The sequence below is a fragment of the Tachypleus tridentatus genome, chromosome 3 (genome assembly GCF_004210375.1).
Source record: "Tachypleus tridentatus isolate NWPU-2018 chromosome 3, ASM421037v1, whole genome shotgun sequence".
In the NCBI taxonomy this organism is placed as follows: Eukaryota; Metazoa; Arthropoda; class Merostomata; order Xiphosura; family Limulidae; genus Tachypleus; species Tachypleus tridentatus.
Genome location: NC_134827.1, coordinates 29,269,402 through 29,287,279, shown reverse-complemented (window position 1 = coordinate 29,287,279; position 17,878 = coordinate 29,269,402). Strand labels below are relative to the sequence as shown.

Below are 17,878 nucleotides of genomic sequence, written 5' to 3'. Positions count from 1 at the left end.
TGTTTGATTTTTTTCCAAGCAATTACTCCTAATCAATATTATCTAGTATCAATAATACTTACATTAAAAACGTACGTCAAAACAGCTTTTACTGATAAGCAGAGAACAAAGTTTCGATCTTCCTAGGTCGTCTTCAGGTTAACATCAAGGAATATTTAATTAACATTCTAAATGCTTGTTTACTTACTACCAAAAGTGTTAATATTTTCTAAGTTTCTTCATTTAGTACTGATATTAAGACTTTATAACTAATTTATAACTATAACTATAACTAATTTATAACAGCATTTATGATACAAAGGAAGTTAACCAGATTTCAGTTCATTCTCAAAATAAGAAACCAATAATTCCCAGGGATTTCGGGTGGTAGATCCTCCATCGTGAGAAGTAAAGTAGGAATGTGGAAGATGGTAAAATTATTACTTGTGACGTCATAATTATCTGCATCAGAGCAACACGGAAGTGCTTAGGTTGGTTTGTATTAGATTTGTTGAAAGTGTATCTGATTTTAGTAAACTGAACGACAGGAATAAGGCAAGAAAGCATAACATTCAACTTACTTAGGGAGAAACATTACTTAAAAATAAAAACTTGAATAGAATACGGAAGTTGAAATGTGCTACAAATAACAAAAGGTAAAAATAGTATGTATTAAAAATTAGACACGGTTGATTAAACTGAAATAAAAGAAACGTACCACTAACACTAGGGTAACATGAACCACATTCTACCCAGGTTCTGCAGGATTAAAGTACTTCAACATGAACCACATTCTAGCCAGATTCTGCAGGATTAAAGTATTTCAACATGAACTACATTCTAGCCAGATTCTGCATGCTTAAAGTACTTCAACATGAACCACATTCTAGCCAGGTTCTGCATGATTAAAGTACTTCAACATGAACCACATTCTAGCCAGGTTCTGCATGATTAAAGTACTTCAACATGAACCACATTCTAGCCAGGTTCTGCAGGATTAAAGTACTTCAACATGAACCACATTCTAGCCAGATTCTGCAGAATTAAAGTACTTCAACATGAACCACATTCTAGCCAGGTTCTGCATGATTAAAGTACTTCAACATGAACCACATTCTAGCCAAGTTCCGCATGATTAAAGTACTTCAACATGAACCACATTCTAGCCAGATTCTGCATGATTAAAGTACTTCAACATGAACCACATTCTAGCCAGGTTCTGCAGGATTAAAGTACTTCAACATGAACCACATTCTAGCCAGATTCTGCAGAATTAAAGTACTTCAACATGAACCACATTCTAGCCAGGTTCTGCATGATTAAAGTACTTCAACATGAACCACATTCTAGCCAGGTTCCGCATGATTAAAGTACTTCAACATGAACCACATTCTAGCCAGATTCTGCAGGATTAAAGTATTTCAACATGAACTACATTCTAGCCAGATTCTGCATGATTAAAGTACTTCAACATGAACCACATTCTAGCCAGGTTCCGCATGATTAAAGTACTTCAACATGAACCACATTCTAGCCAGATTCTGCAGGATTAAAGTACTTCAACATGAACCACATTCTAGCCAGGTTCTGCAGGATTAAAGCACTTCAACATGAACCACATTCTAACCAGATTCTGCAGAATTAAAGTACTTCAACATGAACCACATTCTAGCCAGGTTCTGCATGATTAAAGTACTTCAACATGAACCACATTCTAGCCAGGTTCTGCATGATTAAATTACTTCAACATGAACCACATTCTAGCCAGATTCTGCAGGATTAAAGTACTTCAACATGAACCACATTCTAGCCAGATTCTGCAGAATTAAATTACTACAACATGATCCACATTCTAGCCAGATTCTGCATGATTAAAGTACTTCAACATGACCCACATTCTAGCCAGGTTCTGCAGGATTAAAGTACTTCAACATGAACCACATTCTAGCCAGGTTCTGCAGGATTAAATTACTTCAACATGATCCACATTCTAGCCAGATTCTGCATGATTAAAGTACTTCAACATGATCCACATTCTAGCCAGGTTCTGCATGATTAAAGTACTTCAACATGATCCACATTCTAGCCAGGTTCTGCAGGATTAAATTACCTTAACATGATCCACATTTTAGCCAGATTCTGCATGATTAAAGTACTTCAACATGAACCACATTCTAGCCAGGTTCTGGAGGATTAAAGTACTTCAACATGAACCACATTCTAGCCAGATTCTGCATGATTAAAGTACTTCAACATGAACCACATTCTAGCCAGGTTCTGCATGATTAAAGTACTTCAACATGAACCACATTCTAGCCAGGTTCTGTATAATTAAAGTACTTCAACATGAACCACATTCTAGCCAGGTTCTGCATGATTAAAGTGAACCTGACGATGACCGAAGAAGGTCGATACGTTGTTCGCTCCTCTGCGTAAAACATTTTCTCAACCCAAACGAGTCGTTTTTACATATATAATAACCTGTAATTTTCACGAACGTTTAACTACTTTCAATGTTATCCATATTCCCTGCCTGCTTTTTCCCCATTCTTAACGAAATTGGTTTTCGGTGTAATAACCAGTTTATCCAGATTAATACTGTTTAAATATAATACTTTCAACGTGTCTCATTTCTTTCTTTGATCTATTTTCATTAACGTGCATGTTGTCAATATTGTTCATTATCTTTAACGTAAGTCGTATTATCAATACTGCTTTACATATTTTGAATCTGGTAAACTTTCTGTCTGTTGTACCCAATCATTTCAACTTGATACATAGTCCTTCCAAGCGTTTGCCTATTTTCATGAGACGCATAAATGCTTATTTCTTACTATTTATTGTAATCTGACTTCTTACTTATTTTCACTATGATTTTTATTTATGTTTATTATAGTTTTAAAAACAGTTCAAACATTTTTACTTTAGTTACACAGTCAGCGGTTACATAACGTTTCCCATGTTTTTATTAGAGTTACAATGCTAAGATCATAGGTTCGATTCTCTTAGGTGGACTCAGCGGATAGCCCGATGTGGCTTTGATATAAAAAAACACAAACTGTGTTTTTATATATTCACTGTTACTCTGATAAATGATTTTGATTGCGTGCTTTGACGTCACTGAAATAAATAATCTCTCAGATTATTTATCCACCATCATTGTTCTGATAAATCTTCTACTGAACTGTTAATTTATTATGAAAGGTGGTTAATATTCCGTCATTATGGAAGATTAAAATCAGTTTAAGAGCTGTTAATATTTTTATATATCTCTTTACTTAGAACAGACATAATAACAGTTATCTGTGTTCGTTTTGTTGTGATCGATACCATAAAGGTTTTTCATGTTTGTATTTGTGTTCTGTATAAACATATCATAAAGGTTTTTCATGTTTGTATTTGTGTTCTGTATAAATATACCATAAAGGTTTTGCACGTTTGTATTTGTTTTCTGTATACAGATATCATAAAGGTTTTGCATTTTTGTATTTGGTTCTGTATACAGATACCATAAAGGTTTTTCATGTTTGTATTTGTGTTCTGTATAAAGATACCATAAGGGTAATGCACGTTTGTATTTGTGCTGTATACAGATACAATAAAGGTTTTGCATTTTTGTATTTGTGTTCTGCATACAGATACCATAAAGTTTTTGCACGTTTGTATTTGTGTTCTGCATACAGATACAATTAGGGTATTGGATGTTTGTATTTGTGTTCTGCATACAGATACAATAAGGGTATTGGATGTTTGTTCTTGTGTTCTGCATACAGATACAACAAGGGTATTGGATGTTTGTATTTGTGTTCTGCATACAGATACAATTAGGGTATTGGATGTTTGTATTTGTGTTCTGCATACAGATACAATTAGGGTATTGGATGTTTGTATTTGTGTTCTGCATACAGATACAATAAGGGTATTGGATGTTTGTTCTTGTGTTCTGCATACAGATACAACAAGGGTATTGGATGTTTGTATTTGTGTTCTGCATACAGATACAATAAAGGTATTGGATGTTTGTATTTGTATTCTGTATACAGATACCATAAAGATTTTTCATATTTGTAATGGTGTTCTGTATACAACCACTGGTATATTGTGTCTATTTTAGTTATTACTAATGCATGGTATAACAGATGAATACACTCTCTTCAAAAGTTATTAAAGTATTTTATATGTATTTATTTACAACTAAAGCAATTTATTTGATGTTAAATCCACGATGGATCTTCAGTCACAGTAGACAGAGATTGGACAGTTTATTTAGTAGCTTTGTGTGTGTATATATATATATATATATATACTTAATACCAACGTATATTTCTTTAAATACTACAAACATAATGGGTAACCTCTATTTGTATACGTTTAATGTTAAGATGATTAATTTACTAAATGTATTGTTATCAGCATGTGAACGTCTTTCTTTTAGTTCATTTGTTTTATCTGTAATCAATTTTACTTCTATCTGCTTCGAATGTAAATTGAATTAGATTTAATTGTGATTATATTCTACTGGGCCCGGCATGGTCACGTGGTTATGGCACTCGACTCGTAATCTGAGGGTCGCAGGTTCGAGTCCTCGTCACACTAAAAATACTCGCCTTTTCAGCCGTGAGGGCATTATAATGTGACGGCTAATCCCACTATTCGTTAGTAAAAGACTCAATTAAGAGTTGGCGGTGAGTGGTGATGACCAGCTTCCTTCCCTCTAGTCTTACACTGCTAAATTAGGGATAACTAACGCAGATAGCCCTTGTGTAGCTTTATGAGAAATTCAAAACAAACAAACAATATTCTACTGAACCTGTGAGAAACTTTTAAGAAACACTGTAATTACTTTATAACAGTTCTAGAACGTGTCCAATTTTAGGTTTCTTAACACTTATTTTGCTTGTTGAAATGAGAGAAACGCAATTACAAAGTTTGTTGTGATGGAATTAATGCGGGTTTCAGAAAATGTAAATCTGTCTCTTCACAAAATTTTAAGATTAGATTCATTACTTCAAATGCTCATTAAGAAAACTTACATTTCGAAATAAAATAGTTCAAGTTTATAGGGCCTGTTTGATTGTTTGTTTAGAAACTTATGCAAAGCTACACGAGTGCTATATGCTCTAGCCGTCCCTAATTTGTCAGAGTAGAGGGAAGACAGCTAGTCACCACCACCCATTATCAACGCTTGGGTTACTTTTTTACCTACGAATAGTGTGGTTGATCGTAACATTATAGAGTGCCCCCCACGGCTGAAAGGGAGAACATCTTTGTTATGACGGGGTTTCGAAACCGCACCTCTCAGCCGGGCCACGTGTACAGGACAGATTCCGTTTTCAGTTATTGAATTAGGCATAATTACTTGATGTTGAAATGGTTTTATTGACATTAAATATGTGATGTTGAAAATGAAAATAAGTGTAATAAAAAGTAAGGACGTAAAACAGTTATTATTAATAGTAATTAATTATAATTAATATCAAGTAAAATAATTGGTGGTTCAGAATGATGGGCGGCGCAACTCCACTTGAACTCCTCCCCTCCTAGATACATGTGATTCGAAAGGACTCACCGAGTGAGGGGAGGAGAACTTGACCTTCACTAGTTCTAAACTGGTCTAATATGAAAACAAATAATTAGAATAGATATAAAAGAAGACAGGACATTAGTTTGTTTAAACCTATGCACAAGCTACACAGGGCCCTGTCCCACACGGCCATCGAAATCCATTTTCTAGCGTTGTAAGAGAACATGCGAAAATATATTTATTCTGAAATTTCGTTTTCTTTGTTCAAATAGCATAGCACGTTAGCTTTAAAGATTTGTTTGTTTGTTTGTTTTGAATTTCGCACAAAGCTACTGAGGTCTATCTGTGCTAGCTGTCCCTAATTTAGCAGTGTAAGACTAGAGCGTAAGGCAGCTAGTCATCACCACCCACCGCCAACTCTTGGGCTACTCTTTTACCAACGAATAGTGGGATTGACCGTCACATTATAACACCCCCATGGCTGAAATGGCAAGCATGTTTGGCGCGACCGGGATGCGAACCCGCGACCCTCAGATTACGAGTCGCACGCCTTAACACGCTTGGCCATGCCGGGCCAGCTTTAAAGAAAAAAAATATTATGAAGTGGTATCCCATTTAATTAAAATGCAGGACACGTACACAAAACTCTTCGTGAACTTTCCAACAACACCGAAAAATATCTAGGTGTTGCTCAACACTTCCACTAGTCCAGTCAATCCATTATCAATGCTGCTTCCACCAGCATTGAAACTGGATTTGAAACTATACCTGATGGACACATAAAAAAAAGCTTATTGGATCGATAATCTAAACATAGTTTAACTTGGTGGAATGAATCAGTGATCTCCGAGCATCTTTGTCATAAAAGTAATTTTTATGCTTTGCTTATTTCTATCATGTAGCGTGAGGCCTTTTTATTCTTCTAAAATTTACTATATATTTAAGATAATTTTCCATACCTGCTTATCATCTTTTTTTAGTCAGTCACCAGATGTCACCTTTATTTCACATAAATCACTTAAGTATTGTTTTATTTATTTCTTTTTAAGCCATTCCTAAAGTAAAAATAACCCTAACACCTTTTTACATAACGCTCTCGTCACCGGCCACGTTGTGTGTGTGTGTGTGTTTGTTTTATTATAGCGAAGCCACAACGGGCTATCTACAGAGTCCATGGAGGGGAATCGAACTTACGATTTTAGTGTTGGAACACCCAATAGTACATCGAAAAATATACTTAACTTTTTCCTGGAAGACCAGACGATCTTCATGACGTCACTCAATTCTCGTTATATGTGACTCATTCGATTACACCACCACTCCCATTTTGCCCCTGAAGAGAAAAGGTGCATCTTTCGAAAGTGCTCAGGTTATAGAGTTTTTGTCATTTTGTATCAAGCTTATTGAATCTACGTGTTTTTGTATTCTACAGACGGTTGGTACGAACATTAAAACTTTAATTAAAATAAAGTACAGAAGAACGTTTCGACCTTCTTAGGCCATCTTTAAGTTTTTCTGACATCTCAAATGTTTTTAATACCGGTAGTTTAGCGGTAAGTTTGTGTAACAATAGAAGTAGTTACGTAAGTCAAATGATCAGTCATGAAATACGAGTAAACCAATGTCACCAATCTTTGAGCGTATAATAAAATCACTTTCTTCCCTTTGCGTTCAGTAAAACGTTTAATTAAAACTAACCAACATATAATTTAATTATTCCTGTTTTATTTACCAACCAATGACTCAGTGGTAAGTCTGAAGGCTTACAACGCTAAAAAGCGAGTTTCGATACCCGTGTTGGATACAGCACAAATAATCAATTCTGCAGCTTTCTACTTAACAAACAAGTAATCGTATTTTACTTACTTAAGAACCATTATTTTTTTATATTTATCATGGAACGTGAATTTTAACTAAATAATGTTCCACCCCCGGTAATTATTCCTTTCAAATCAAGTGAAGAACCCTCCCCCATAAACTACAGGATCCATGCACGTCATCAAATTATAAGCTCGCTATCTTTAAAGGTTAAGAGAACATAACCTATAAAAAATTCTTTTAAACCCTAACTCCCTATCCATCGCAAGTACAATGCAGTCGATTTGTAGCCTAACCTCTGAACAGTAAACAATCATGGTAATTATGGAACAGTTCCTGCCTCGAATCTCAAAATATTGTTTGTTTTTCTTTTTCATACTTTCAGTAATAACAGGCTTTGCTTGCTTCTTTACTTCGCGTTTGTTTACTATGCTAGAGAAATAAGAACAGAAAAAAAGACCAGTATTTTAGTGTAAGGAGATCAATGTGCATCTCAGAATTCTGGAAAGATGCAATCAGACCTCTATGGTTTGGCTAAGAATACACCCAATCTACAGCATGAACTATCTATTTATATGCACGTTTCATAGATTTTTTGTGTTTTATCTCTCTCTATTTTCTTATATATATATATATAATTCTTGCACGGTAGGGCATGCGCTTCCGTGCTTGTGAACCCAAACACAATTACCCTGATTGCTTGTAACCGCGTGCACTGACTTTGGAGCAGTCAGAGGCACACACACTCGTGCAGCTGGTGGTTCGAAAATCGAAAAATCGTCTCCTCGTTTTCCATTTGCACTTCAAGCAAATTGCTACGAAACTGAACCATATCTACTTCATATTTATGAAAACTTACGTCACAGCATTTTCTTTTTAAATATAACTTGCGAAAAAACTCGTAAGTTTCGCAACAGCAAGAACTTTATCGTATTAGTAATTAGGAAGATTCTGATAAGTTTGATCACAAAAAAAATGTCCAGATCATAAGAATTACGTACTCAGGCTCAAGTTTATATTTTCTTGAATTAAACTTCACCCTTTTAATGAGATTTGGGGTTGTTTGTTTGTTTCTTTTAATTTCACGAAAAGCTACGCGACTGCTATCTGCTCTAGCCGTACCTAATTACCAGTGTAAGACTAGAGGGAAAGCAGCTAATCACCACCACCTACCGCCAACTCTTGGGCTACGTTTTTACCAATGAATAGAGGGATTGACTGTGACATTATAACGCCCTCAAGGGCTGAAAGGGCGAGCATGTTTGGTGCGACAGGGATTCTAACCCGCAACCCTCAGATTACGAATCGAGCACCTTAACCACCTGGCCATACTGGGCCTAGTTGTTTGTTAGTGTAGCACTTAGCAGTATTGATGTCAGACCGAGTACTTGCTTTCTTACTAAATTATGTTTTGAATTACAAGATTGATGTATGTGTGCGTTGCGTGTTTGTTTTTAATTCGTTTGCGTTTCTCGCGGCTTTCTAAAGACCCGGTTTTCATTGATCGATAAATCCGTTTCTTAACTGCTTTTTAAGAAGATTATGTTGAATTAAAGCCGTATGAAAATTTTTATCTAATTGATAATATCAGCGTATAAGACAAATTTTCGTTTAAAATACACCGCATATTCCTTTTAACTCAGACTGAAAGTTGTTGGGCATCACTTTGAGAGATCTAAATGTTCCATATTAAGTTTGTTTGTTTGTTTAGAATTTCGTGCAATGCACCGCGAGGGCTATCTGCGCTAGCCGTCCCTAATTTTGCAGTGTAAGACTAAAGGGAAGGCAGCTAGTCATCGCCACCCACCGCCAACTCTTGGGCTACTCTTTTACCAACGAATAGTGGGATTATATATGTAACAACGGCTCGTTTTTACATATATATTTCTCTACAAGTGGGTTTTCTCGACATCAGTGAATAGTGGGATTGATCGTCACATTATAACGCCCCCAACGACTAACAGGGCAAACATATTTGGTGCAACCGGGATTCGAACCCGCGACTCTCAGATAACGAGTCGAACACTTTAACCCACCTGGCCATGCCGGGTCTCCACATAATTACTGCTCTATTTAATTCAAGTTGAAAATTTGGGGGTATCGCTTCAAGCAAACTAAATCTTCGATATTAAGTAATCACGTCTCTTGTTAACTCAGGTGTATGTTTAGACCAAAAGTATAATAGAAACTAATAATAAGACTGCCAACGAGTATCAAATTTAACACCTTAATTATTATCTCTTCCCCCGTAGAGTAGCAGCGGTCTGTAGGGCTATAACACTAAAACTAGGTCTCGATATTGGAGGCTAGCACAGGGAAGATTGTCCATCATATAGTTTCATACTTACCTAAACATTTTGGTAGTTTCTCCATGATTCCAGAGGATTCATAACCACCCACCGCCAACTCTTTAGCTACTCTTTTACCAACGAATAGTGGGATTGACCGTCACGTTATAACGCCCACATGGCAGAAAGGGCGAGTATTTTTGGTGTGACGGGGTTTCGAGCCCGCGACCCTCAGATTACAAGTCGCACGCCTTAACACGTTTGGCCATGCCGGGCCCGATTTCAGAGGGAAAATCTCTATGTTTACGTCTAATCAGGATTTCTAAGCGAAGAGGAAAAAAATGGCGTTGATCCAGTTTAATTCAGCTATGTATTTGTATTGACAAATAATTGAGGTAATTAGATAAATTGAGAACGTTGTATCAAAACGACGTTGGAACCCCTCCACATTGTTACATGTCCATGTCACCACATTCACTCATACTCTATCTGACGATCCTACATGCTCACAATAACTCTGAAGCGTAAATTCCATGCAAAATGTTCAGCCGTGAGGTTGTCATGTCCAAAGGTTTACCCTTGTTTGATCAAATAGATTGAAATGACCTGAGGTTGTCATGTCCAAAGGGATACCCTTGTTTGATCAAATAGATTGAAATGACCTGAGGTTGTCATGTCCAAAGGGATACCCTTGTTTGATCAAATAGATTGAAATGACCTGAGGTTGTCATGTCCAAAGGGATACACTTGTTTGATCAAATAGATTGAAATGACCTGAGGTTGTCATGTCCAAAGGGATACCTTTGTTTGATCAAATAGATTGAAATGACCTGAGGTTGTCATGTTCAAAGGGATACCCTTGTTTGATCAAACAGATTGAAATGACCTGAGGTTGTCATGTCCAAAGGGATACCCTTGTTTGATCAAATAGATTGAAATGACCTGAGGTTGTCATGTCCAAAGGGATACCCTTGTTTGATCAAACAGATTGAAATGACCTGAGATTGTCATGTCCAAAGGGATACACTTGTTTGATCAAATAGATTGAAATGACCTGAGGTTGTCATGTCCAAAGGGATACACTTGTTTGATCAAATAGATTGAAATTACAGTCACTCTTGTAGCATTAATTTTACAATTCACAATTAGCTCTTAAACGAATCAGTTCCTGTCCTCGCGACTAATGCATTTTGAGATTATGTTTTTTGTAGTACCAAGAGCGATTCTTTAAAAATGGGTTTACAACCAAAAATACCGCTAACAGAAAGGGTATCCAACTGATGAAGCAATGGAGTTTAATGTTCACAAGAAACAGTTAAATTGTTTAGTTATCTACCGGGTTGATAGTATACCGGGTTTAATTATTTATACTATTACCGGGTTGATAGTATACCGGGTTTAATTATCTATACTATTATCAGGTTGATAGTATACCGAGTTTAATTATCTATACTATTACCGGGTTGATAGTATACCGAGTTTAATTATCTATACTATTACCAGGTTGATAGTATACCGAGTTTAATTATCTATACTATTACCGGGTTGATAGTATACCGAGTTTAATTATCTATACTATTACCGGGTTGATAGTATACCGAGTTTAATTATCTATTCTATTTCCGGGTTGATAACATACCGAGTTTAATTATCTATACTATTACCGGGTTGATATTATACCGAGTTTAATTATCTATTTATTATTGGGTTGATAGTATACCGAGTTTAATTATCTATACTACTACCGGGTTGATAGTATACCGAGTTTACTTATCTATACTATTACCGGGTTGATAGTATACCGAGTTTAATTATCTATACTATTACCGGGTTGATAGTATACCGAGTTTAATTATCTATACTATTACCGGGTTGATAGTATACCGAGTTTAATTATCTATACTATTACCGGGTTGATAGTATACCGAGTTTAATTATCTATACTATAACCGGGTTGATAGTATACCGAGTTTGTTTAGATGTATGTATCTGGATAGCTTGATTAACCGTAAGTTAATAAATATATGTATATATAGACATTTAATTGTAACATGTGGCACAAAAAGTGCCTCTTCAGTAAAACGTAATCAAAACAGTTAGACGTGCCTAAAGGCACGTTAGTTTGGTTCCGTTATTTTGTTTGTGTAATGTATATATATATATATAATATCCGTCTGGGCTCACTCAAAGTTCAGATATCGTATGACAAAGGTTTCTGTTGTATATTCTCAAATGTATCTATTTTATGTAACTAACTGAACATACGGTGTAATACGAATAACACTATATAATAAATTTTTTACTTTTCCTTGTTCCTGGACAGAAAGTGTTATTTCCCAATTGCTTATGCCTAAAGTAAATGGAAAAGACCTATTTTTCTCTTCAAACTTTGCTTTTGTGACCTGAGAGCGTATAACGAAAACATGATGGGAGACTATATTTGGGAGCTGATACGTGAAAGTGATTTACATTAAAGTCACAAATCTCGAAAAACTACTCACTTCTAAACATTTTTGTATAATTTTAGTATAAATACATGTAAATCTTGATTCATATGTTGTTTTATTCAGACCTTATGTAAATGAAAATGTGCAAATTTGCCCGTTTTTACATATAAAATAGGTTAATTTGTATATTTCATTATCCAGGTCACAAAAGCAAAGTTTAAAGGGGATAATGGACATTTTCTGTACTTTTACAACATAAGCAATTAAGAAATAACACATACTATTCAGGAACAACATTTGTGTTACGTAGTGAAATCGGATTTAAACTGGATAAAAAAGGAAGAAACAAAAGAAGAGAAATGGAAAATGCGAATTTTCTGGACTCAAATCAGTGAATTAAAACGGATAACTAAGGTCAGATTTTGCTTTTCATCGAATTACAACTTGGTTCTTTTCCATTTTACAATATAGCACATTAAGTGTTTGTATACACAGAGTGAGAGAGAAACCAGGAGAGCACTCACAGAAGGACTGCTGTTCTATTGGTTGAAAATTTAATATTTAACATTTTTAAGGAACTCCTTAAACGATCTTAAAATATTTTTAGATGTGCTATGAACTCTACAATTACTGTAAAATATAAATTTCGCAAAAGAAAAATCTGTATTTCTTCATATTTTTATATTGTCTGCCATTATTAATACGAACTGCATTTCTACACGTAAGCGTTGTACATTTGACGTAATTCAGAGCTTATGATTGGCTACTTGTCCAACTGTTTGTTCTGTAACCCTTGTTTGTTTGTTTTTGAATTTCGCGCAAAGCTACTCGAGGGTTATCTGGGCTAGTCGTCCCTAATTTAGCAGTGTAAGACTAGAGGGAAAGCAGCTAGTCATCACCACCCACCGCCAACCCTTGGGCTACTCTTTCACCAACGAATAGTGGGATTGACCATCACATTATAACGCCCCCACAGCTGAAAGGGGCGAGCATGTTTGGTGCGACCGGGATTCGAACCCGCGATCCTCGGATTACGAGTCGAACGCTTTAACACGATTAGCCATGCGGGGCCTTTCTGTAACGTCTCGAAGAATGTAACATCAATAGAACAGGTAAAGAACTGAAAGTGTGTATGCGTAAATTTTTTGTGGATCGCGAATAAAAATCAGTAATTTAACGAAAAAAAACACCTTGGAAAATATGTTTGGGTTAAGCAAGATTCAGGCACCTTAAGGACCCCTTGTCCATATCACAACAAGGTTTCTTTCTCTTTCTTTATGAACCTATTTTTTTCTGTTTGTATTATAACATGCGCCATCTATCAAGCACGCCTTAACACAACAAAAAAATCACAAACATATATTTACAAAGTTCAAGATCCGGGAATTCTCAGTAAAGAACTCCACGATTGGAGTAAGAGAAAATTTGGTGTGTGAGAAATCCCTGTCGATTTGCAGGTTTTCGAAAGTAAAAGATTGAAAAAAACAACAACGTTGGAAAGGAGTTAGAGGAAGGTGGAAAATATTTTACACGAAGAATAGTAGAAAACAAAAATGGAATAAAAGATTCGTTTTTGAGCCCAGCAATATTTCATTTGAACACTTGCTTCCTTTTTTTGATAACATATTTTTTCTTAAACCCACCAAAGGGATTGAATCCCGACTTATAGCTTACCACTAAGCACACATGTGACGTTTAATAATTTTTTTTTTTTTTTCAGTTTGGGATGGATTATTTTCGATAAATCTCTTGATCTATGTTTGAGTTGTTTTTTTTCTAGCTTGGCTAGACATTGTTCAATTTTTATTATATTTTAATTATAGTTTAACAATATAATGTACATAGTTCAAATAATACGAGAAGAAAAAAACAACCAAGAATCTGCTTGTTTGGCACCTAAAACAGACAATATATGAATATAGAATTAAGCGAGGCTCGGCATGGCCAGGTGGGTTAAGGCGTGCGACTCGTAATCTGGTATATTTTCAACATGACCAAATAGGTAATCTTGCTTTTGTCGAAGATCACGCTAACTCTGGTTTAATTATTCATATAATTTTAAGTACACATTTAAACATAATACCTTTACAAACCACAAGCTGAATAAGGTATTACATATTAAGTAATTAAAAACCGGGTTTTGATACCCGTGGTGGGTGGAGCACAGATAGTCCTCTGTATTTAACTACAGAAAAATCAAATCGAGTATACACCGTGTAAAACGAGTTTACTTTAACACAACACCCTACAAACCACGGGCCCAGGATGGCCAAGCGTGTTAAGGCGTGCGACTCGTAATCAGAAGATCGCGGGGTCACTTCCCCCGTCGCACCAAACATCCTCCTATTTTCAGTCTTGGGGGCGTTATAATGTAACGGTCAACCTCAATATTCGTTGATGAAAGAATAGCCGAAGAGTTGGCGGTGGGTGGTGATGACTAGCTACATTCCTTCTACTTTTATACTGCTAAATTAGGAACAGCTATCTCAGATAGCCCTCGTGTAGCTTTGCGCAAAATTCAAAAATAAACAAACTTTATATTTTCGGGTAAAGGGCTGAATATACTCGTCTATTACAGGACAATAGTAGGACTTTTGGGTGATGGAATAACTCCGCCGAAAAACAGATAATGAAATAACAAGCGAAAAAAAGAGAGAAAACCAAAGAACATTTGAGATGTTGTTCAATGAACTTTGTGAGAAGACGTTTGTTCTGATACTTCTGGTTTAAAAACAATATGGTGAAGACAAATACATCTAGAACTGTTTTATTCTAAAACATGGAATTTGCGTTGGGTGGTGTTTTAACAGTTGGTTTCGTTTTGTTTTCAAAAATGAATTTGATCGATGGCTTTTTCAGACAAAAATAATAGATCCTTTAAAAGTGTCATTGAATACCTTTTACTTTGACAGAATAGCCCCGGATGTGACCAGGTAATTATCGTATCGAACCGTAAATTCTTGACTTTCTTTCCGTTGTTACAAACTCCCGCCCTTCATGGCAAACTGTGGGTATGATATAAGAGTGACTGCCAAATCCAACTGTTGAATACTAGTAGTCGGTTCCGGATGGTGTTGACTATCTGTCTCACTTCTAGTACTGCAGTTAAAAACCAGAGACTGGTGGAAAGTAGTGTTATGTAATCATCCGACAGTGGTAAATAAAAATAATATAGTAAACCATATGGTGTTGATACTGCAACACAAGTGATTCTGTAAACATAGTGGATAGAGTAGAATGATTTTGTGAAGGAAATCTGTTCCCGGTTAGATTTTCTTGCCATATGTAAACTTCCGGAGGATATATTGACCAAAGTCTGTCTGAATAGTTAACGTTTCGGGCTGTAGATTGGAAAGTCAAATATTCGATACATAATCTTGTTGAGCATTCTCAACAATACTATGCTTTGAGTGCATTGTACATCTAATATTGAAAAGTTTAATTGTTAAGCCATAAGAGTTGGAAACATTCCTCGTGGCAGCGAGTGCTTCTGGTGGTTGTCTGCCTTGACACCAAGAACTCTGGTCTTTATCGTCCAATCTAGTGTTCCATCAGATTCATAATGTCTTCTTGGTGCTATAAAGAGATGACGTAGACAGCCACTAGAAATATGGTGATTCTGGGTTCTTGAAGGTTCAGCATTGCGTAATGAATGTTTTACTACTAGGCTCGGCATGGCCAAGCGCGTTAAGGCGTGCGACTCGTAATATGAGGGTCGCGGGTTCGCATCCCCGTCGCGCCAAAGATGCTCGCCCTTTCAGTCGTGGGGGAGTTGTAATGTGACAGTCAATCCCACTATTCGTTGGTAAAAGAGTAGCCCAAGAGTTGGCGGTGGGTGGTGATGACTAGCTGCCTTCCTCTAGTCTTACACTGCTAAATTAGGGACGGCTAGCACAGATAGCTCTCGAGTAGCTTTGTGCGAAATTCCAAAACAAACAAGCAAACAAGCTTTTACTACTCACTAACCAATATCCACAAGGAGTAGTCAGATCTAACGTCGTCCTACATGAGTGTTATGTGCAAACTATCATGTTATTCCCTCCAAACACGACTTTTTTACTGCTCGTGAATTTACAGTCTGGTCTTTGAATTACTAACCTACAAAATATCTTTCATATAAATTTATCGTGTCTAAGACTTTTTTTCAGTGCTGCTATCTCTTCGGTGATCTGGCCTGGCATGGCCAAGCGCGTAAGGCGTGCGACTCGTAATCCGAGGGTCGCGGGTTCGCGCCCGAGTCGCGCTAAACATGCTCGCCCTCCCAGCCGTGGGGGTGTATAATGTGACGGTCAATCCCACTATTCGTTGGCAAAAGAGTAGCCCAAGAGTTGGCGGTGTGTGGTGATGACTAGCTGCCTTCCCTAAAGTCTTACACTGCTAAATTAGGGACGGCTAGCACAGATAGCCCTCGAGTAGCTTTGTGCGAAATTCCAAAACAAACAAATCTTCGGTGATCATTATCGTAAAATTTCAACTACATGAAATAAGCGTCTATATATATATATATATATATTATAATTTGTTATACTTAGTCATGAGGTCTCGCTTTGATATTTGCACCACACGTACATGATAATGTTACTGAAAATAAGCTGAAATTAGTCATGTTTGTACTGGTGAGTTAAAAAAAAAGTAGTTGAAGGGTTCTTTTTCGTGACCAGTCCTTTTCACTTTTAAATTTGTAAATCCAAATCATCTTTTATTTAGAATGAAAACAACAAAGCTGGCAGAATATGCATAATTAACAATGAAATAGTATGGTCCTTTTTTAACGCATTAATTATATTTGTCATATGCAAGTGTGGTTATTTAGGTACACTGACATATGCAAGTGTGGTTATTTAGGTACACTGACAACCAACAGATGAGCCTATAGTATTAACAAAAAGCAAAGCCGCGATTGTTAAGCAAAGCCGCGATTGTTAAGGCAAAACAACACAAATATAAGTGAATAGATAAAATAGTATCTTTATTAACAATAGATAAACATGTTAGTTACCAAACCATGCAGTTTCTCATTTTAACTGACTGCTGTAGGGGAACAGAAGTCCTTCCAAGTCAGAAGAAGCCAAAAGCAATTTATAAGCTTATTTTATAAGACTTAGTACAGTATCCCGTAAGTCCTTGGGCTTTATGTTTACACAAATAAACCAGACCTTCCTAAGTTACGGTTGACGTTTCTGTACCTTATATTGGAGTAAACTATGTTTGAATAAAGCCCGTAGAGAATCACGTACGTGCTAGCTTAAGACTTAAGTTACAGCACTCTGTCAGAGGATTAAACATTTTTATAATTTAAAATACCCAGGAAACATGGATGTGGTAAGTGCACGCAGTAAAGAATCATTCTAAACTGTGATAGTTACAGAAGGGAGAAACTAGAAGCTTCTTAGCTTACAACACAAGTCCTCCAGTGGCACAGCTGAGTGTCTGCTGACTCGTACTGATATAAACCGGGTTTCGATACTCATGGTGGACAGATCACAGATAGCCTATTGTGTGGCATTGTATTTAACCCCATAAACAAACAAACAAACAGTTACGGTTCCTAAGTTACGGTTGACGTTTCTTGTACCTTATGTTGGAGTAAACTATGTTTGAATAAAGCCCGTAGAGAACGTACGTGCTAGCTTGACTTAAGTTGCAGCACTCTGTCAGAGGATTAAACATTTTATAATTTTAAAATACCCAGGAAACATGGATGTGGTAAGTGCACGCAGTAGAGAATCATTATAAACTGTGATAGTAATAGAAGGGAGAAACTAGAAGCTTCTTAGCTTACAACACAAGTCCTCCAGTGGCACAGCGGTGTGTCTGCTGAC

At 36.3% G+C, this 17,878-nt stretch overlaps 1 protein-coding gene across 1 annotated transcript in view; it reads right to left on the bottom strand.

Moving 5' to 3' along the window:
• Positions 1-15,501: 15,501 nt before the first annotated feature.
• LOC143245778 (cell adhesion molecule Dscam2-like) overlaps positions 15,502-17,878 on the bottom strand; it is a 38,145-nt gene continuing 35,768 nt past the window's right edge. The window contains exon 8 of the mRNA XM_076492033.1: positions 15,502-15,682. Within this exon, the coding sequence (XP_076348148.1) occupies positions 15,502-15,682 (181 nt within the window). The remainder of the gene's footprint in view (positions 15,683-17,878) is intronic.